This window comes from Gordionus sp. m RMFG-2023, chromosome 5, assembly GCF_954871325.1.
Source record: "Gordionus sp. m RMFG-2023 chromosome 5, tfGorSpeb1-WG-v2, whole genome shotgun sequence".
NCBI classification, from domain to species: domain Eukaryota; kingdom Metazoa; phylum Nematomorpha; class Gordioida; order Chordodea; family Parachordodidae; genus Gordionus; species Gordionus sp. m RMFG-2023.
The window spans coordinates 11,636,125-11,660,151 of NC_088779.1; the positions used below are offsets into that span (position 1 = coordinate 11,636,125).

The 24,027-nt window shown below is 30.2% G+C and overlaps 1 protein-coding gene across 2 annotated transcripts; it reads left to right on the forward strand.

Annotated features, from left to right (window-relative positions):
• The first annotated feature begins 8,863 nt into the window (after positions 1 to 8,863).
• On the forward strand, positions 8,864 to 23,519 carry LOC135930466 (coatomer subunit delta-like). Of its 2 annotated transcripts, none has more exons than XM_065467266.1 (13): positions 8,864 to 8,969; positions 9,020 to 9,059; positions 9,102 to 9,185; positions 9,232 to 9,371; positions 9,543 to 9,722; positions 9,917 to 10,125; positions 13,713 to 13,801; positions 13,916 to 14,006; positions 18,855 to 19,062; positions 20,591 to 20,744; positions 20,999 to 21,110; positions 22,390 to 22,672; positions 22,990 to 23,518. In XM_065467266.1, exons 1-13 carry the CDS (start codon positions 8,967 to 8,969, stop codon positions 23,089 to 23,091), a joined length of 1,695 nt encoding a protein of 564 aa, XP_065323338.1. In that variant the 5' UTR covers positions 8,864 to 8,966; the 3' UTR covers positions 23,092 to 23,518. The 2 variants fall into 2 exon arrangements, with proteins under 2 accessions (XP_065323338.1, XP_065323339.1); XM_065467267.1 differs by having other exon boundaries at positions 8,909 to 8,987; positions 9,030 to 9,059; positions 22,990 to 23,519.
• Positions 23,520 to 24,027: the final 508 nt, after the last annotated feature.

Sequence of the window (24,027 nt, forward strand, 5' to 3'; positions counted from 1 at the left end):
TATGGACATATAGCCACGTTTTGTTCAGGAAGACGTGATAAGCTACGATGTGCAGGTTGTGGTCGATTTGGTCATAATAGGGAGGAATGCAATGTGGGTAATTTCAAAACTAGAGGCGGTTTTCCGCAGAGGGACATGGGGCAAAGTGCTCCAAATGTTAGAATTATAGAAAGTGAAAAAAATAAAGAGGTAGGAATACCATTTTTGGCTGTGAATAAAGAGCAGAATAGAATCTGTTTCCGTTGCCGGAAGGAAGGACATGGGGCGAGAGATTGCGAGTATTTGTGACTATATGATGGCAAAGAGCATGCCGCAAAGGTCGGGGGGCTTTGGGCGAAAGAGATGGAAAGATTAGATTATAGTGAGAAAGATTGGGTATCAAAGGGCATATATATGATACAAGAAGAAAGGATACATGATCCTTGCCCTAGAGTTTGGATAAATTTGAATGGAAATATGGTATCCATGTTATTTGATACCGGGGCAGCCATATCCGTGATGGGATATGAGAAATATCAGAGTATTTGGTCGGAAGGGATAATTAAACGGGAGGACATCAAGATCCGTCAGTTGGATGGATCAGAAGTCGCAGTGATGGGAAGGGTGGAGTTAAAGGTGATATTAGAGAATAGAGTGGAGATTTTGGACTTATGGATAGTAGATCGAAAAGTAGAGTCAGTAGTGGGATGGGATTGGATCACCCGAATTGGTCCAGATTGTGGTTTTTGGGGGGTATTCGCATGGTGTGGTGTATTTTTACCTGTTGCAAGATATGAAGAAAATAGAGATATGAATTTGTGGTATGGAGAGAGATTGCCAGGAATTGAAACCTTTTTGGATGGGGAAAGGAGAAGAGAGGATAATAGGGTTGTTAGAGACTGTAGGGGAGGTTTTGGGGGGAACTATAGGGGAGATATTGGGGGGAATTTTAGGGGAGGTATTGGGGAGAATTATAGGGGAGGTATCGGGGGGAACTATAGGGGAGATATTGGGGGGAATTTTAGGGGAGGTATTGGGGAGAATTATAGGGGAGGTATCGGGGGGAACTATAGGGGAGGTTTTGGGGGGAACTATAGGGGAGATATTGGGGGGAATTTTAGGGGAGGTATTGGGGAGAATTATAGGGGAGGTATCGGGGGGAACTATAGGGGAGGTATCGGGGGGAACTATAAGGAAGGTTTTGGGGGGAACTATAGGGGAGGTATTGGGGAGAATTTTAGGGGAGGTATTGGAGAGAATTTTAGGAGTTGTCGCGACTTTGGGAGAAAGGAAGAAAGAAATGATACTGAAGAACAGAAAGAAATTCATGATCAAGGAAAGTTTGAAGCGGAGCTGGAGAGATTGGCAGATGGGAAAATAATGTTGCCAGAAGAAGAGACTAGAGAAGATGATGATTTGGAACAAGGAAATACTAAGGGAACACATAGCCAACAAATGGAAATGGATGGAAAGGAAACGAGACGACGGGAAGAGAGGGAATTGCGGGATAGAGAGATAGAATTTGGTATGATCAAAGTACAAGAGGGAGTGAGAAACTTGATGAAAAATTACAAGGAGATTTTTGATGAGAAGTTGGGTTGTCTCCGAGATTATGAAGTGGATATCAAATTAAAGGAGGGATATGTGCCCAAGTTTTGTGCATTACGTCGGATACCGTTCGAATGGCGAAATGAAGTAGACAAGGAATTGGAGCAGTGGGTGCAGAAGGGCATTGTTTGTCCAGTGGAATATAGCGAATGGGCAACACCGTTAGTACCCGTGAAGAAGGCCAATGGAAAGCTTCGTTTATGCGCTGATTTTCGGGTCACGCTAAACCCGTGGGTTGTGGAGATAAAATATCCGTTACCTCGGATTGAAGAAATATTAGCTAATTTAAAGGGTAGCATATATTTTTCAAAGGTGGACTTTTCGAACGCTTACTTACAATTGAAGGTGAAACCCGAGGTACAAAAGCTATTAACGATCACGACTCCGAAGGGATTGTATGCCTTCTGTAGATTGCCGTTTGGACTTAGCGTGTCGGCTCCAATTTTTCAACGAACGATGGCGGCAGTTTTTCAAGGACTAGAGGGAGTATTTTACTACATGGATGACGTATTAGTGATGGGAAAGACTCCCGAGCAACACGAACGAAGATTGGAGGAGGTGTTCAAAAGGATCAAGGATAAAGGATTGCGGGCAAGCGTTGAAAAAAGTGTGTTGGGAGTATCAGAAATCGTATATTTGGGGCATAAAATCAATGGGAAAGAGGTCAGACCTTTAGACAAAAATATGGCAAATATAACAAGCATGTTGAAGCCTAATAATAAAGTGGAAGTACAAGCTTTCTTAGGAATGGTGAATTATTATCACCGTTTTGTGGAAGGCTTCGCGCAGATAGCGGCGCCGTTGTATAAATTGTTAAAGAAAGGAGAAAGATTTGAATGGAAGATTGAACAGGAGGAGGCTTTTGAGGAGTTGAAATTGAGGATTGGAAGGGAACCAGTACTAGTATGTTTTGATAACGATGTGCCAGTGATATTGGCCGTTGATGCTTCAAATAGGGGTGTGGGTGGAGCGCTATTACATTGTATAGACGAATTGGAGAGACCTATTTTATTTTTCTCAAGAATCTTTAGAGAGGCCGAGACAAGATATTCAGTGATCGAGCAAGAAGCGCTAGCGGTTATATTTGGATTGACTAAATGTCGGGAATACTTGATCGGACGTCGATTTGTCATATTTACGGATCACAAGCCCTTGGTTCATCTTTTCAGGAAGGACAACAAGGAGCTCATGTTGTCGCCTAGGTTGCAGCGATGGCTATTGCTGGTAGTCAGTTTCGACGTGCAAGTGAAATACCGACGAGGAAGAGAAAATTACTTACCGGATATTCTTTCTAGATGTGGAGCGGGAGAGGATTGCGAAACGAGTAGGTCGAAAGATATGGATGAAGAGGATGAGCACGAGTTGATTAGAGCGATAGTCGGAATATCTAAAGGAGGACCAGTTGCATGGGAACAACTCAAAAATGCTACTTTAAAAGATCGCGAGTTGACGAGAATCAAAGCGTGCATATTGGGTCGGAAGCAATGGCGAGATGGGGACAAGAAGTTCAAGCAAGTGGAGAAAGAGCTAACGATAGTGGACGAGTGTGTGGTACGAGGAAGTCGGGGAGTGGTGCCGTCCAGATTGCGGGAGGCAGTAAAGGCAATGATCCATGCTGGACATCAGGGTATGGAACGAATGAAACAATGGGGGCGGGAATACGTATGGTGGCCTGGCATGAATAAAGAAATCGAGAATATGGTGAGAAGTTGTGAAATGTGTAATTCATGGGCAAGTATGCCTCGAAAGGACAAGAAAAGTATTTGGCCTAGGGCTACTCAACCATGGGAAAGAGTACACTTAGACTTTTTCGACTTCGAAAATAAAATATATCTCCTCGTAGTGGACGCTTACTCAAAATGGGTAGAGTATCAAGAAGTAAAGGGGTTAACAACGCAAGTAGTAATTAAGACGTTAAAAGATCTTTGGGCAAAGTTTGGGGTAGCGGAAATAGTCGTGTCGGATGGAGGACCCGCTTTTATAAGTAAACAATTTAAAGTTTTTTGTACTGAAACTGGGGCGAGACACATTTTGGCACCTCCTTACCACCCAAGCTCGAATGGGCAGGCGGAAAGGATGGTGGCGGTGGTAAAGAGTTGGTTGAGGAAGTCGAAATATGGGGGTGGAGAGATTTGGATAGCGATTGCGTATTATAACAATAGTCGAAAGGGAGAGGAATTGTCCCCAGCAGAAAAGTTTTTGGGCCGTAGAACTCGTATTCAGTTGGATTTCTTAAGACCCAAACCGGCGCAGGAGGAAAATTCAATGGATAATCAGTGTGAATTTGTGAATGGTCAGACCGTATGGGCGAGAATTTTTGGAGGTACCCGAAAATGGGAGTCAGGAATAATTATACAGAACATGGGGCATAAAATGGTGAGAGTAAAATTCGTGGACGGAAAGGAAGGAGTTAGACACGTAGAACAGATACGGAAGAGAGTAGAGTCTGAAAGATTGAAATCTAGCCATGATGCGGCGAGGAGAGAGGGATAGATATCTTAGCAATTCTCGAGTTAAAGCACATAGAAAATAATAATACTAATAATGATAATTAACCCAAGATGATAATACCTCAGCAATTCCGAGATTAAATCAAATTTAATAAAAAAAAAGAAAATCGATAATAATAATTAACCCAAGATGATAATACCTCAGCAATTCCGAGATTAAATCAAATTTAATTTAAAAAAAAAAAATCGATAATGATAATGGTAACCGGTGCTAATAATGTTGGAGGTTAAGGGGCTATATATATATATATATATATATATAAAAAAAACTTTCGTGATTCTCGAGTTAAAGCACATAGAAAATAATAATACTAATAATTAACCCAAGATGATAATACCTCCGCAGTTCCGAGATTAAATCAAATTTAATTTTAAAAAAAAAAATCGATAATGATAATTAACCCGAGATATTAATACCTCCACAATTACGGGATTACATCACATTTAATAGAAAATAAAATAAATATCAATGATATCAGTTAGTCAATGATTTCGTGATTCGGGGAATAAAGCGAGTATTTTTTAAAAAAAAAAGGGGGAATTAATTAGAGTGCCAATAAATGATGCACAAAAAGTTAAAAATGTTGGATATGTTAACCAAAGTAATAAATTAAAGTAAGGGATAATTTTGAGAGATGTCGGGATCGTAAATCAAAAGTTGGAAATAGAACTTGTATATAATTGGAGAATAGAATAAAAAGGAGTGACAATTGGACTAGGAAACAAATAAAAAGTGGTTCCAAGTTGGACTGAAACACGGAAAAAATTTCGGCAATGACAGTTGGAAGCGAGACACAAACAAGGAAGGTTCCAATAATTGGGCGTTAGAAGGGGAATTTTACAAATGCAAAATTAAATTTTTTTTTTGTATAATTGTTAATTTTGTTAAAGAAAATTTTCCTGTATTTATTCATTTTGACCCAAAAGAAAAGTGAGTGAAAACTGTTATTAATTTTTTTTTATATATTATACCTTTTCCTTAAAAAAGAATGTCGGGGAGGCATCGGTGCATATATTGGGAGAATTTAACCGTTAGGATAAGTATTTATCGAGGATATGTTAATGAGGATGGGCGACCGATCTCGCCTTTGAATTACCGAAGCATAATAGACCATTCGCCTCCAATACGCCGAAACAGTAGATCGCCCCCGGTCCAAAGGGGAGTGTCCGGAATAATAACGAACAATTTAGATCACTCCGAATTACCGGATCCCCGGCACCTCAGCATGCGCTCGAGGAGGAGACGTTCTTGTTACTTGTGTGGTTCGCCTAGTCATTTGCGAATGCGGTGCCCCCGTGGGCCAAATCGTAGGCAAGACTTAAATGATAATAGGGAAACGACGAGCCACAGAAGCCGAAGCCCGGGAAGGAGCGACGCACGCCCAGTTAGGACCATTTTGCAGCCTTTGACGATAGAGGCAATGCCGCAACAAGATCCATCCATAACTGCGATAGGGCGACCGGTGGGGATTATTGAGCCGTTTCGAGAAGAAGCGCCGGAGGCGAGTCCCAGGGCCTATTACGCTGAAGAGTGGCCGATGGTTGATTTGTCGGCCTCTGAGATTCAGGAATTGTTGGAGGATGTAATGGGACCAGAATAAATTTTACAAATTTTGTAATAATAAAACAATTTTTTTTTTTTAAATATCATTTTCCTTAATAGATTTTCGGGAAAAATACGATAAGATATTTTACATCATATATTTTTTTTTATTTATGTTAACATATGTAGAGAATAATAAATAATTACATTTTGATTTTATGTACAAAACCCCTTGTTTATCTTTGTTAAACAACAATTTTAAATTTTTTTGTATGTTCAAGGGTTTTCATTTAATGGGGGCGTGTTATAAATAGTTTTATTATTTTTTTTGTATGAGTCATGAAATATTTTTTTTTTTGTTTGAAATTTTATTTTTAATATTTTTTTTTTTGTTTCGCGCAGTCATCTTGAACGTCATTATATAAATATTTTTTTGTTTGAAATTTTATTTTAATATTTTTTTTTTGTTTCGCGCAGTCATCTTGAACGTCATTATATAAATAATTTTAATATTTATTATGTAAAAAAAAAATAAATAATAATTTAATATTTATAAAAAAAATAATAATAATCTTATATAAACTAAAAAAAAAGTGGAAATTCATTATTATTATCAATTATATTTTTTTTTATATTTATTGTTTTAAAGAAAAATAAAACCAATTTATTCAAAAAAAAAAGGGGTAAAAAAAAAATAAATATACTGTTAAGTTAAACATTTCTGTACGGTGAAATTTTAAAATAAATATTATACTATTATTCTTTAGTAGCAAAATATGGAAATTATTCAATTATTTTAGATGTCATTCTTGTGTGTGTAATCAGTATTGATGAAAGAAATATAGATTCTTATGCAACAAACATATGCTTGCATTCTAAGAAGTTGGTGAACAGTTTTTATTTTCTGATGATATGATATAATAAAATATTAATAGATGATCATCAGATTGTAATACCTAATGGTCGCATATTAAGTTGGATAGAAGTTTATGTTCTCAATGCAGAAGCTCTATTTTAAGAATGGCTGAATACCTATTTTCTGGCCCTGCTACCTTTATTCCTCTCCTAACAATCCCCCACAGTTTTCTCTTGAATCCTGGGACTGTTCCATCTACAATATTGCAACATCAAACCTTCTCTAATCTAATATACCTGATATACATTTCGAGAATCAAGTTCAGTACTTGAAAAGCACATAAATATTTATTAGCCAGGCCATATAAATTTTTGTGCTAAATGCTCAAATACTATAATATAAAATGTAATTTTTTTTGCTTTTGAAAATCAATGATAGCTTAAATAATAAATAATATAAATTTTTATCCTTTTTAAAATTTCCGCAATCATTTGCAGTAGTTGGAGCCAAAATTAGCATGAAAGATTTACTTTTCAATTTTTTAATTCTATCTTGAGTCTTCTTTTTCGACAATTAATTTTTTCCCATCTAAACATCTGGCCTTGAGTCTAAAGACCAATAGAGATCTGTAAAACACGGTCAGGCTTAAATTCTAGCTCAAATATTTAAACTGGCGTGGCATAAAAATAACCAGACTTGCCCGGGCAATTCGTGCATGAAAAATTTTCATTGACAATTCATATATATAATATCAGACAGGGCCTCGCTAATATATGTTTTTTCGTTAAACATTTACAGGCCAACCCTGGCATTAAAATATGATATATTTTTTTAGAATTATAGAATATTCTGATTTTGATTAATACCAATTAAAAAAAATTTTGATATGCTATTTCTGAATTTAAAGAACTGTTTAACCAAATATTTAATCTCAAAAAATTCACAAAACATTAAATAATTTATTTATAATATGATTCAATTATAAATGCACAATACAGATTTAAATAGAGGAGAAATAAAGGACTTAATTGGCCCGACTTTTTATGAAATATTTACGGGCAAATCCGGCAATTTAAAAAAAAAAATACCAAGACGGACTTGGCAAAAAATTTAACGGGTCGGGCAACATGTTCAAAAATTCTTAACGGAGCAAATTGGGCTAGGATTTTCAGACTTCTAATTGATAGTATTAGCCAGCGTCTACATGATTGGATTTTCACTGGATGCAAACCCCTTTCAAAAACCTTTGCCTACCCCTCCCCCCCCCCCTAAAAAAATCTCGCCACCTTACCTTTTTAATTTATTGATACTCTTTTCAGAGACTTTATAAAGGGTAACTTAAATGAATCTATCTCTACTACCAACTATCGATATTTTGTGAATATAAGGAATTTATTTTTTAGATAATAAATTCAATTAAAACCTCCATTATTTACAATGAATTAATTATTATAGCATTATGAGCTTGCTGAAATATTGAAACTTTTAAATTACATTTAAAAGGATAGCATATTTGGAAAACAATGTGAATGATTGTTTGCAATATATAAATTTGGTCGATGAATTGTATTATAATAATTCTATGATAAAAGTATTAATTTTTACAGCAATAAATTTTGTTCTATTTCATCTCAAAAATTTATAGATAACCCCCAAAAAATTTATCTTACCCCCATTAAAGCAGCCTACCCCCTACCCACCTCAAAAAAATAGGATGCGAATTGTTCCTACCTCTCCCGCTCATGTAGACGCTGGTATTATTAGTGTGCAAAATCGCTTGAGCCGATTTTTTAATGCAGCGAACTCAATAATTTATCAGGAAAAATATTGAGTTAGACATTTTTAAAAATCGGCTCAAATGGAGTGATATTCCTCATGTATTATTGAGGTAAAATAAAAATGTGAAAGGTATTAATATTTTAGATTTCCATATTTTAGCTAATAATTTGGCCAATATTCAAGTGATTTGAAATATGATGTTTTCCTTTAAACCAAGGAGCTTCGACTTTTGAATTATGGTAACTATAATGTAACCATTAGGTTCAATATTAATTCAGGATAAATTTAAAATTTTAAATAATCTTTCTTAAACTTCATTCATATATAGCTTATATTCAGAATCAGAATTACTCCTTTCTCCAAAATTATAAAAAATAGATATTTTTCATAGTGCCATTAAACTCTAATCATTTTTGAACCTCTGGATATTTGGTAATAAGATAATTCAAAATAAACAATATAATATAAATATTAGTCGGTATTATTATCATTGATTTTTAAATACTAAGTTTGTTTATACATTTCTTATCTTATCTTTAATTTACTTTACTTTACTTTATGTATTTGTATTTTTTTTTTACATTTAAAAAAAAATGATACCAGTCATGTGTGATTTAAGACTTCATGAAAGCATTCGTTAAAATATCAATTAAACGTGGCCCCAATATAAATTCATAATTATACATAACCAATGGTAGAATTTAAAATAGAAGTATATTATTATAATATTTTAAACTATTACAGGTACTGTTAGCAGCGGCAGTATGCACAAAGTCTGGGAAAAGTATGAATTACCTAAATTTATTAATATATGAAAATTTTTAAGCCATATTTTCACGGCAATTTATGGACATGAGTAAATCAAGAATAGAGGGTTTATTAGCTGCCTTTCCTAAACTTATTTTACCAGGTATGCAATAAAGGAAAATTTAATAATTTCTTATATACTTACCAAGGTAAGCAACATACATTTGTTGACACTGAAAGTGTTAGATATGTTTATCAGCCGCTAGATAAACTATATATGCTACTAATTACCACAAAAGCTAGCAACATTCTAGAAGATTTGGAAACCTTAAGATTATTTTCAAAAGTAGTAAGTATTCAAAAAAAATAATAGTGATAATTAAAATATCATTTTTTATCATGCTATATTTTATTTGTTATATATAATTAAATAATTGTTGATTTGGAATATATTAAATATTTTACCTTTATATAGTATCATAATTTATTTTAGAGATAAATATTATATTATTTTATTAAGATTCCAGAATATTGTAAAACTATGACTGAAAATGATGTATTGGATAATGTTTTTTCACTGATTTCAGCTTTTGATGAAATTATAGCACTAGGTTATCGAGAAAATGTTAATTTATCACAAATTAAAACCTTCACAGAAATGGATTCTCACGAAGAAAGAGTATTTCAAGCTGTTAGACAAGTATATATATTTAAATTAATTACAATATTCTTATTTTAGCAACATATTACTTTTTTCATACTTAACAAATTACCTAATTATATTTTATTAATTATATATACACATATATTTTATTTTTCATACCATTTTACACATTAAGTATTAAAAAAAATTTTGATGTTAAAATTAATATATTTTTTTAATTTATCTTTAAGAACCAAGAAAGAGAGGCTAATGAAAACAGTAAAAGGAAAGCCAAAGAACTTACCTTAGCTAGAAAGGATGCATTAAAACGAGGGGGTAATTTTAAATACCCATCATCTAATGTAGCCAGTTCTGGTTTAAGTAGTCATACAAAAAGCAATATTGATATTGAGACAGTTACAAATGGGAACAAATATTCACAGCCATCTAGTTTTAACAAGTTTGCACATTTGAAAAAAATTTATATTTTGTACTAAATGGCCAGTATTTTTTAGTTTAATATTATATTATCATATTTATTAATATCAATATAAAAGTTTTATTTGGGTATGAATAATAAAGAACATCAATAAAAAAATTTATTGGTTTAAATATTTATTAGGATTTAATTTACTTTTTTAGAAAAAAATATTGAAATATTGGAGGGGACAATGTTCTGCATTCCTTGGAAGAACATTATAATTAAATGCTAAATTAATTTAAATTCTTGTTCATTTATTTTGGACAGTGATCTACAAATTATCCCTAAATTTTTAACCAATCCAATCCAATATTCACCAAAAATTGATTTGATCATGGTTATTATCAGATCAGGAGTATTGACTAAGCCTTATTTATTTAATAGAAAGACATTGCAATTGCCTAGCATCCATTTTTTTGCTCTGGTATAAAACAATTGAATTAGAAAATATGGGCTGTTGGGTTTTGGCATTGAAAAATCCTATCAGATTCAGGTTGGGCTGTAAAATGTGTTTGACTCGAAACCCTACCCAAAAAATTAATATAATATCTTTTGCTTCACAAAAATGTCAATGCATCAATAATGCAAATTATTTTTTTTTAATCACAGTAATTTTTAAACAGCCTCTATCTCATCCCATCTAGCTGCAAAAATTATCATCAATATTGTATCCATTCCTATAGATCTTAACCTATCCCTGGCCCTTACCTTTTAAGACAGTGACAGCTTGTCCACCCTCTATCGTCCTACCTCCAGCATTTAAAAAGATGGGGATGCTCCTTTGATTCCCCTTTCCATGGAATACCTCATTTTGTATGGGCCCTTTGAGGAAAATCCCTTAAACATAATATTAAATGCAAAGGAATCTATCATCATTTTCAATCCTGGCCTCCTCGTGACTTGCGAACTACATAAATCTATATTACTTTGCCTTGGCTGTAATGCCTTAGTATCCTCCATTTGCATTGATTGTGGTCAGATCATTGAATTGAAAGCCAACCATTCCCTGCACTACAAATTCTCATCGCAGATGACAACCCCACTATAAATCCATCAACAACATTCTCCTAGCTCCCCTCAAGAAGTTAATATCTTATCCACCCTTGAACTAGTGGCCTTTCCAATGAAGCGCCATATGCCGCAATGGTATATCATGGTCCCCCACATCTAGGACTATATTTGTATCTATTTTGCTGAAAAGTCTAACATCTCATTTTCTGTATTGAAAAGGCAGAATTCCTTAAAAAAACAAATATGCTAGCCTCACCAACAAATTTCATTAAAAGCATAGGAAAAAAATGAGAAAGATCACAGCAGACCACAATGAAGGATTTTACCTTCAGAGTCAGTCCAATTTTTTAAGCATTCACTCTTTTCTAGGGTGTTATGTATTTAATTTTTTTTAAGTTCTTTTTAATGTTTTATATATATATATATATTTAATATAATTTTTAATATATCCTTATTAGTTTGTTTTAAATATATTTTTAATTTGATATTATTCATATTTGTATTTAATATTTTTAATACTGTTTAAAACAATTAGTATTAAGATCAAAATTTGAAGATGACAAATTAATTTATTAAAATATATAGTTAATCAAAATTATTCTAAAATAACATAGATAGAAGTAAAACGTATAAATATAAAATCTAAATATAATGAAAAATGATAAAACTTTCTCTTATCTTTTTCTTAAATTATTACATTTTCTATCTCACTATTTACACTACTAAAATTTACATACCATCAATAATTATTGTATAAATGTCATTTAATTTGCTTACAATTTAAACATTTCAATTATACTTACAAATTTTATATTCAAATTAACAGTTTATCTTTAAAATTATAAATAACTTTTCTTTTTCTATACACATATATGACAACCACTTTCTTTAGAAATAAAAATTTTACTAAAGAAAATTGTATTCTAACTTTACATTTTATATTTAAACTGAATAAAATTAATATGTATACAAACTAATAAAATGAAACTTTATATGAATATTGCTAATATTATGATGGTTAAATATACTTTTATTTAAGGTGGAAATATGGAATAAATACCAAAGACCTGCAGGCCCGGCCCAGATATCAGGGTCAGGCTGTATTTTAAATTTTTAAAATATACCTGGGCCGGGCCTGAAATTTTTTTTTTTAAATACCCGGGCTGGGCCATATTTTTTTAAAAAATTTATACAACATGAATTATTATATTCGTCAATTAGATATGTTTATAATGATTATATATAGTTATGATTAATATAATGTTTGGTGAAAGTTAACACTAGCTAACACTCATAATATCTATTACATGATAAAATTATAGTTTTCCTGCCATGGAATAAATACGCAAAGGATTAAATACATTATTATATAATATATGTTATATTTTTTATTAATTAAAATATCATTTTTATTTTTTTATAAATATATAGCATATTCTCAAAATATTATTTACACAAATTTTTTATAGTATCAATTTGTAATATACTAAATATCTGTTTAAAATAATAAAAAAAATATGATAGTGTTGTTAAACGGCTCGTTTTAAGCCGATTTTTTAAAAAGGCTAACTCATTTTTATCCACAAAAATATTATGCAAGCCTGAAAATTTTGCTCATAGAAGGAGCAAAGGTCTAGACATATAGTTTCAAAATTTCGAGGCATAGTCAATATTTTTCTGGCGAAAATATTGAGTTAGCCGTTTTGCTTATTAAATGATAATACTTGTCAAAAAATATGATAAAATACAAAATAATCAATTTTTGTATATACCAGGTCGATATAATTTTAAAAATTCCAAGCCGGGCTGCACCCCAAAAAATTTTTTTTTAAATATTCGGGCTGGGCCTAAAAAATTTTAATCTGGGCCGGGCCATACAAATGGTACCTCTGCAGGTCTCTGATAAATACACATAATTTTTAATTGTTTCTTAGCTATGATAATGACTCAAATTATAAATTTTTTTTAGTCAGACTCGGGTTGGGTTGGATCTAAAAATGTGTGCTCAAGTAGGGGTCGGACAAATTTTTTTTAAAATTTGGGCTTGGGCAATGAAAAAATCACTTTACAGACCTCTACTGTAAGGTGCCCATTATTTAATTTTCTAATATTATAAATTTAGACATAAAATGATGATTGCGCTCAGTCTATTATTTTTTAGTTTAAAAACCATATTCTCGTCAGTTATTTATAATATTATTCTTAAAAGAAAAAAATGTGAGTTAGAATGTAGCCTAACCTTTAGTTATACTTTTAAAATCTAACCAGATATTGAACAAAATAATCCTTTTATAAATTAAAATCAATTTTGAATTTTTTCTACATACGTTTAAGATGTAAGTTTACAGGAAATTTTAAATATAATAGAATTTTAAAGTGGCTATTTGCATATTTATCACCTATTTAATATGAGAATTGGGATTTTATATCTATAGCTTATTTTATAAAAATTTAATAATTACTCAAATTTATAAAGTATGTTAGGGTATATTTATAAGATCTTCTTTTGCAAGAATATTTCTAAATTATTTTATATATATATAATTAATTTTCAGGCCTCCAGCTATGAATAAAGCTATGAAACTTGGTGGTAAACTTAAAGAATTAGATCAATTCGTAGACAAGCTCATTTCAGAAGGAGAAGGTTTTATTTCATTATTTAAAAATTGTATGTGTCAAATACTATAGTATAAATGCCCTATTCAAACTTTCATTTTCGAAAAAAATTAATAAAATAATTTTAAAACATTAAAAATAGAGTTCACTAAGATCCCTAGAATGCTGGAGGATTTAAAAATTACCAACAATAACTATAACGATATCCTACCACCCAGAAGATACTCCGAAAAGTAATTTGATGAACTGGCATGTTTAAAAATATTTTCTTATTACCTGATATAATGTTAGACCATCCTTATTTTTTTTTAAAAAATACATTTGGCTTAAGTATTAATTAATATCAACAGTTTTCATAAATTATCTCTTAGATTTAGGTTTTGTTAATGCACTATGTCCTTACTAACGAAATTACTTTCCCCCAAAAAATTAGGTAACGACATTACTATTCCAAATATAACCCTTAATATTTTATTATTGTTTTAATCATTTTTGTTTTACTATTGTTTAATACTTAGGTCTACTATTTATATATAAAACCGAGTTGAACAAATTATACAGATGTATCTCATTCCCTTTTTTTCAGCTGTTATTTTTGTTCTTTTTTGAGGAGATATTGATAAAAATAAGATATATACTAAAACTTAGACTCATTCTCAATATAAAATAAGTTTTTTTTAATGAATATATGTCCGTTCGGATAAATTCTTCTAGACATTTAAATCCTGATTATAAAATATAATACATTCCTGGCATCATCAGCACATATTGAACTGTCTTTCAGTAAGAAAATGCAGTTGCTGAGAGGTAAATGATCTTAAAAATTTAAAACAATCACAATTCAAATTGTTTAAAAAATAAATAAGTTCAGTATATTTATAGCATAATATTTAAAAAAAATATTCTTTATTTGAATTTTGAGATATAAAATAAAAGGAAAATAATTTATTCAATCTTTTTACCTAGTAACGGTTTCTTTAAAAAAGAGTAATAACGTTGTTACTATTTTTAAAAATCAATGTAATCCTAACCTTATGACGTTACTCTTTTTGCAGAGTAACTTGAAATGTAACATTGCTTTTAACGTCGACTACTCTAATAATAAATGTATCATGACTGAACTTTAAAATATTTCTTGCCGAATTTAAACGAATAGCAGCAGGTTATATTAGCACGCTATTCGAAACTACACTACTTGTTAAATATAAACTTCTTATAAATTCATAAATAATTTTCTAATTTTTATTATAATATTTAAAGTAGAGTATAATGGGTTCATCTTTTTTTTCTATAAATTTTCCACAACTTGATCTTATTCAATAGCATCTGTTTAAGGTATATGTTTGCTCATGCCTTTTAAAAATTAAGCCCAGACATTTTTTTATTGATTTAATAATAGGATTTGATCATCCCACTTCAAAAAAGGTTGTCTGTTAAATTTTTAGGGTCAACTTTGATGTATCTTCTTAAGGAAACAATACATTCTTCAAATCAATGAGCTCCTTCGATAAAATATCTTGATACTTGACTGAAATATTTCTTCAGCAAATATATGCTACCTAGACCTTTTCCCTTCTTATAACGCCATAACATTTCATTAGGCATCATCTTGTTCTCACAGTACAAAATTCTTTCGAATTGAGTAATCGATCTCTAATCTGTTTTCATCATTGAAAATTAACGGTATCCATTTGGATTCATCTAAGGGCTCATTCTTTCGTTTATTTGAGTTTTTTTTGTTTTTGTTGGCATGAAAGAATTCGATGAAGATTTTAAAGAATTAAATATAACTTAAAATGGAAAACCTATAAAATAAATCTTTCTATTACAAAGGCATAATAGAATAATTTTTTTTGAACAAAGAATTTCACGTGAGTAATACCACCCGTACATGAAAGTCTATTTTCGATTAACAGATTTTTTCTACCTTCTCAATTTTTTTGGATTGTAACACTTTTCCTATTAAATGAGAAGTGTTTGATAGAGTCTTTGGATTGTACAATGCTGTTAAACGCTAATTTTGAAAGTATCGTTCTACAGCAATTACAGATATTTTTTCAAAAAAGTAATGCATTTCGCTACTTTTTGTGCTATTAGAAATTTTTTAAATTTTATTTATTTATTAAAATCTAATCTATGTTCATAGAATTAATTGAAATTTAAACTGATATAAAAATTTAATTTTTTATTTTCGTTGCATTAGCATAATATCATCTCTATATTATTATCCCAGTCTAAAGTGGCTATCAGAAAGTATAAGCTCTGTTTTCATCACTAACTTGAGGGCAATGTGATATGCGATATTTAATTTATAAACATTTTTAATATAAAAAAATTTATCTGTAATGTTCATTAGAATATTTTTAGATTTAAAAATGCGTCAATAGGATTTTCTATTACATTATTAATTTATATTAAAAAAATCATCGATAGTATATGCCGTTCTTGAAGTATTAGCGAATGTATTTTTTGGATATTAGATTAGTCAACTTTACCATTCGCTCATATATCTCCTCTTTGGATCTAGTTAATATAAGGTCTATTCAACTTAAAGTTGAGGTGAAACTGATAACTATTACATTGTCATATAGATTTGAGAATTTATATTAGATTGTCGACAAGATATCTTGGTACCAGGTGAGGATATCTTAATCAGATTGATAAATGAGGAATCGTCGACCAAAGAAATTGGCTATATCTACTATAATTTATTGACTATCAATCAATATTTGAGGAAAACCTGGTCATGGTATAGGATTAATCAATTTAGTTCTAATTAAATTTGATTTATCTTCTAACACTTCAAATTATTGAGATATTTTTCAATTTCTCTGATATTTTAGGTATCATTCTAAATTCAGTAGTAATTTTATTGAAATTAGATGCCTTTTTAGGTTGAAGTAGCATAATTTATCGGACGATATTATCCTTCAAAATTTTATGGATCTAAATTTAAATTCTGTAAACTAATTTTTTTATTCTAAAAATTTTCTAGTAAATTTTCCTTACATTAGTTTCAAAATTCTTTTCCATATCTATCTCTATTAGCTGAATTTTATAATTTAGATTTTGAAATATAAATTTTGAAATTAAATTAAATATAAATTTTAGAATTATAAATAATTTTTAATGTATATTTATTATATAAAATTTGAGAGGAGCGAAATAGCGCGCTACTTAGCTACTAGTCTATAAAAAGGAGAATGCTGCCGCTATCGTTAATTTTTTAAAGTAAAACGCTATTAACCCCTCACAAAAAAAGTAACGCCCTACTTCTACCGCTACTAAAAAATGCTACTTTGACAACTGGATCTATAATCACGAATAGTTTCACGATTAAAAATCAATGTTTCGCGAATTTTTGTCATAGGTTCTATTATTGAATTTGATTTTTTCTTTTTTCTAAAGAACGGCCCATTATCTGATCAACATGCTACTTTTAAAAATATTTTTAATATTAATAATCAAAACAGAAGATAACTAACTTAACTTACATGAAAAATTCGTAAATTTAAGTAATGGCTATCGAATGGATTCACCATTGTTAAATGGTGTTCATTTTGATATGTATATTAGAGATCTGTTCTGGTCGGGCTCGGTCTATTTTGAAAAAATATTTTCGATTCAGACTGTGTCAGGCCTAATATTTTCTAAAAAATTTCGGGCCGAGCCGGATCAGGCTTAAATTTTTAAATATGATATTACATTTTGTCAAATAAATTAAATACTTTTAAATTCTTGCAGGAAACATAGCTCTAATATTTTTTATTTTTAAAATATATTTTTTACAATCAAAAATATTTAAATAAATTTGAGCCGGGCCGGCAGTCAAATAATTTTTATTTTGGGCGAGGCTTTTCGGACGAATAAAAAATTTTTTTCGGAATCTAGCTGAACAGGACAAATTGTTTAAAAAAAATTCAAACCATGCCGGGCTTGAAAAATTAGGCCCGATGCCGATTACTAATGAATATACTATTTACTAAAATTTAAATATCTTTATAAATTATTATTGATATAATGTTTTCATTTTACATGGTAGATACCCGCAAAATAGAAATTTATTTATCTTTAGATATAGGACTATAGCAGCACATGGCCCGAATTTAAAAGTGAAAGCTTATAGGAAGAGATGAATTCTCTTAAACTCTTTAAATTTATTACATTAAATTTAAATATTCATTTAATAATTTTATGATGTTTATCTATTTTGTTCTGTTTTATTTATTACAAAATATCGTAAAACGAAAAGCTACTTCCTGATTATTTTTTTTTAAAAACTTTACCTAATTTTTTTAAAATTCATTTATTTAGACAAAATGGAAGAATAGGAAGGAAATAAACGTTAATATTTTTCGATCCATATGGCGATCTAATTTGATGTAGTGTTTTTAATTAGCTTGATTTGAGACTATTTTTAAAACGCTTAACTCAATTCTTTAGTCAGAAAATGAATGCCTAAGCTTCTAAATTTTGCTATTGATTGTGCAACTTATGAGCAAAATCTTCAGGCTTCCTAATAAATTTAGTTAGCCGTTTTTAAAAATCGTGAACCGTTTAACAACATTATATAGGGTAGTAAGTGAGTTTTTACGGTTATCTTTTTTTGTAAAATGGCTATGCATGTTGACACTTCTCATTTACTATCCTAGTAAAATCTTATGCTAACTTCACTAGGATAGACAATCTATCAGACCTTTTACCTATGGAATTTAGCTTAAAGGTTGCCAAATTCAACGAGAGAAATCAAAATGGAAAGACTATCACACCCTTAAGCATGAAGGAAAACTGGAAGCTGCTCCCCAGAAAAAATAGAAATTCTCTCTGGGAATGGCCTCAAATCATTCATATCCAATTTTTATGCATTACCACTATATATGGATTTGATTAAGCTCCCCAACATACGATATATTTCCTAATAATTCCCCCCCCCCCCCCCAAACTCCCCTCATCTTTAAAAATATTTCGGGTTATTAAGTGTATTCATCCATAATAAAAAATATGTATTCTGTTTCCTTTTTTTATGTCACTTTAAATTTATTAACAAAAAACGAAAAAACTATTTATTTCCCTAATCTAAGAGTTTCAATCATGGTTGAAGAAAAGGTGGCCATCTCCATGAACAAAGATGGTGGCGTTCAACTTTTCGATATAAACGGCATATTGATGGTTAGGATAAGCGATGAGTCTTTTGGTCGGATCAAACTTTACATCGAAAATCCGCTGAGTTCCAACACACTCAACGATCACGATATTTTGTCTCAACTAAAATCGCCCCTTCAATTACAGGTGTTTAATTATAAAATTGTATATCATTTTACTATCATACATATCTCTTGCGGGAGGGGGGGGGGCTGATATTAGAATTATATTTTCGATTCTTTTTTACTGGGTATAGAAATCACCTTTATCGGGTCTTTATTGGTCCATATGAGCAATAGTTATATAAAACCATTTTTTTATTGGACTGAGACTTCCCTTGGCTCGGTATACAAATTTTGGATAATATTTACATAAATATAATATTCAATTTCACAGGATAAATTGCCATATATTCTTAAAGTAAACGGCGGGAACGAAATTCAAAATTTTCATTAAAATTCCTTGCAATATTTAATTTATAATATTTGAATTTGAAATAGAAATAGAAAAACGCTTACAAATTCTGAATGATGATCTCTAGGTAGCCCTGGAAAATATTTGTAACATATTATTCACGTACACCCAGATTTGCACATTAGAAAGTGATAAATCGATTATATCACATACCGATTTATCTTCCATTATTTCTAGAAAACAAATATGTAACGAAAGTGATCATATATTACAGCGAGTGAAAAACGTAAAGAGTTTTTTTGTCAGAATATTCATCACTGCAAAAATATTTGATCCTCATTTCGATAATTTTGAACTAACCAATGATAAGATATTATCTGGCATGGCTGCAATCATTGCCCTGATTGCAACATTCATTCGTGATATACGACTTGTTGCCAATCTCGCAGAATTTCGATCAAATGGTTTTTGGGAAAACATGTGGAAATCATGTTCTGGCTTGGCTGCAGTCAATGCCCTAATTGAAACATTCAATCGTTATCTGAGTTGTTTTAGCCAATCTCGCAGAATTTCGATTAAAGAGTGGTTTTGGGAAAACGTGGGAATATTGGAAATTGTAAATCATATTTGACCTCTGATATGGTGGATAAGCCTTTATCTGCTAACCTATAAGTATGATCGCTATACGTTTTTTATCAATTCCTACGACTTCCTCGGAAAGAATTTGGTCTTTTTCTGGAGGAACACATTCCAAAAGTGGTAATAGATATAGTTATTAACACATGGAAAAGTTAATTTCCATAAAATGCAATTTATATTTGCAAGAAAAAATTATTAAAATACTACATATAATTATTAGACTCGTGAAATTTTATAAAATGGGAATATATCATCAATAGATAATGATATCATTATAGACGAAGAGCATGAGTTGAACTCTTATACATGTATATAATATTTCGATTATTATAGTTTCAAGTATTAAATAAAAGCTTATGCACCAAAAATTAATATCTTTTTTAGTTTTTATTCTATTCAGTTAATTCATTAGAGTCAAACATGACTCATTTAGGTTAAAAAATCAAATTTTAAGCTAAATTGGGAAGTTTTTATTAAGTTTTTTGAAATTCTTAGGGAGAATTTTCCATTTGCATTATGTATAGATTTATTCAATCTCGGGGACAAACACTAATCACTTTAAATATAATTGATGGATATTTTTTTAATTGCATCCAAATTTATTTACATGTCTATTTTATAGTGTCATCCCAATATTGATAAAAAAATATTCGCATGCGACAACGTTATATGCCTGAAGGATACCTCTAAATCGTTCCCGCTTAACATGGATGTCGGAGTTGTCAAATGGCATTTATCTAATTTTCAAAATCAAACACAATTCTTACCACTTTTAGGTATGATTTTACTGATGAGAAACATTAAAAAATAATTATTGAATTTAAAAGTATTTAAGCATGGCAATACATTGCAAAAAGTATTCACAAAAATTAAGTTACCTTCATGGTTATAAAAATGTTTATTAATGAAATTAATAACTTAAAGCAATATTGCATGTAAATGTTTAGTTGCATCTAAATATTTAACCATAATTATTATTTATTAAAAATTAATTGTTTAATCTTTGTTGAGTATATTTTTGAATATTTAGTAACGTGTTGGCCCTCAGAAGGAAGCGATGGGGGATGCGAGGTTAACATAGAATTCACTTTAAACAAGGATGATCTGGAGTTGAAAGACGTTTCTATACAAATACCCTTACCGTATGTACACTTTTTTCTAAATAAATTTTTATAATATAAAATAAGTAATTATTAGAATTATCGATATCAGATAGTATCGTTATCGGCCGATACTTTCAATCTTAACCGATAAATTCATATATAAATTTGACAGATAAGAAAAGAAAGAAGGAAACTGCTGAATGTAAATTACGCATCTCATCATTAAATAAAACTGGGGGGAGGGGGGATAGAAATTTATGATATATTTTGTAAGGAACGCGTTATGCGAAAATACCTATATTGCTATTTAGTAAAATAAATGAGATTTCAAAATTTGAATCAATCATTATTAAAAATTTGAAAATATAACATTTTTATAAATTTTATGGCAATCTAATTTATTTATAAGGTAAAAGCTAGATTTGTTAAAAAGCTCGATTCGGGCCGATTTTTAAAAACGATTTGATTAAGATTTTAGTTAAAATTATATTATGTAAACCTAGAGATTTTGCTTATAGATGGCAGAAAGGTTTGGACCTCTTTTTACCAAATATTCGATATTTTGGCCCTTGGTTGGACCGAATTTTTATTTTAGGTTTGACCCTAGAATTTTAATTGACATTTTTTATAATGTTAAATAAAAGTTATAAATGAGGTTGTACCAATCCCAGGTATATTTTAATTACCATTTTATTTTGATAAAAGATGTGAAAATATCAGTTTCTATTTTTATCATATTAAAATTTAAACCTAAGCCTGACCACATCTTTAAAGAAAAATTATTATCAGCCCTAATTTATTTTAAAAAAATTTTTATAGGACTGAGCCCGATTTCGGGCTGGACTTGCATTTTATTTCTAGATCCTTTCTGATATATAAATTAACAATATAATTCTCGCTAACTTAACGATATCGAATCAAAATTGTCCGTTTATTTAATCACCAGATTGTCAAGTCTTACTCTCCCACGGCTCTGTTATTCTTGCCTAAATTTTTTTTAAAAAATCGGACAGATCTTCAGCCTTAATTGCAAAAGTATAATTGAAATGAATTTATTCCCTTCTTTTATTAAAATAAAGAGATATTTGGAATATTACTGGGATTAGAACATATAATTTTTTTATTTAACTTTATAAAAATGCGTTTTAATTTATAGTGTCAATTAAAAATTTCGGACCAGGTCTATAATAGAAATTAGACCAGACTTGGGTTTTCTAATTTTTAGCTGAAAAAATCGGATAAGCTTTGAGGCTTAATTGATTTTGCTCAAAAAAAATTTTTGATTTACAAATTTGCATTAATAAAATATATTGTATAGAAGTGCCTGTAAAACCTTATTAGTAAACGAATGTACCCAGGGTGACTATACTAAATCCCTTAAACCTTCCAGCTCCAACACCCTTGGCACCCTCACTTGGCATATCCCCCTAATCAATAACCGAGATAGGACTGGTACCCTCGAATTCTCTATACCCGATTCTGGAACTGGCTCAGACTTTTTCCCCATCAAAGTTGGATTTTGCTCAGCCACGACGATATTTAATCATGCAGGTGGTGTAGAAGATAATGAATGTAAATCGAGACCGTATTTCGATATCAAGGTAGAATTTACTGAATTGTCGTATATACTTATTTTTATAGAAATTTTGCATGGTTCATTTAATTCCATTGCTTAACCTAAAATAAAATAATAGTATAAAAATTTATAATATCATTTGAGATTTGACTTAATTTATTTTAAACTTTGGCATAGAGAGTTTCGTACAATGATCTTTTTTTATAGATTTAAATTTTAAAATACAGTTCAGGCTAAGTCTAATTCGCCTTTCGGACCGAATTCTGATCTAATGGAGTTAGACATATCCATGTATTATATAACAACGTATTTGTATAACATGATATTTTTTGTATTTCATAGGTAAACGAAATCAACAAATTAGATGAATCGGATGGTGAAGACACATTTGTAAAATTTTCTTCAGATTATCAATTGCTGGTCGATAAATACGAGATTGTCTAATAATTCTCTTTTTCTCACATTTGACATTTATAAAAACAAGTTTATAAAAAAAATGGTGATATCGTAATTTTCGAGTTTTAAATTAATATCTTTCAACATGTTTAATATATTTCCAATGAACCATATGTAGCAGAAGAGTGTGTGACTTTATTGTTTATTCTATCACAAATCAAACTCTTTTATTGGGTGAGCGTGAAATAACGTCTTGTCCATCATATTTTTCAAATTGACTTCCTTTTCTATGTTTTTAAAAAATTAATTTTTATATATTATATTAAGTTAATTATTATATCGCATCATCATCTTTTTACTATTATTTATATATTTTACTTATATTTAACAATGGTAATTGTGCATCGATTTATTTGTATATCGCCAAACATATTGTTTTATATCAAACTACCAAAATGTAACGAATGGGAAGTAAAACAACTCAAAAAAGTTCAAAGTTGTAACATAAAGCCTTAATAATAATATTATGAATGTTTAAATAAAAATTTATATTTAATAGTACATTATATTTATTTGTTAGGAGGGGGGTTTGGGAAGGCTTTCTTTTTCCGTATACTCTATGGTCGGATTTTCTTTTAAATTTATAGTCATTAGTTTAAAAAATTATTTTCCACAAATATTGTTTTGAATGACATTGCATGCATTTTTGCGGAGGAGGAGTGTGGGAGGGTTGTTTTTATTCATTTATAATGTTATTTACGAAAACTTTATATTGTTTGGGGTTTAGTAGAGTGACATTTTCCTCTCCTTCCAGTTGTTAGGCCAATGACCAAGGATGTTTAACTTATTAAAAATTTGGTGGGTTTATTCTTTTTTACTAAAATAAAATATATTATATAAAATACAATAAAAAGTAACTATCTTTTTCATAATTTTTTTTTGAAGGGGATTTTTCGTTTTTTTGTATACCGTTGATCCTTGTTA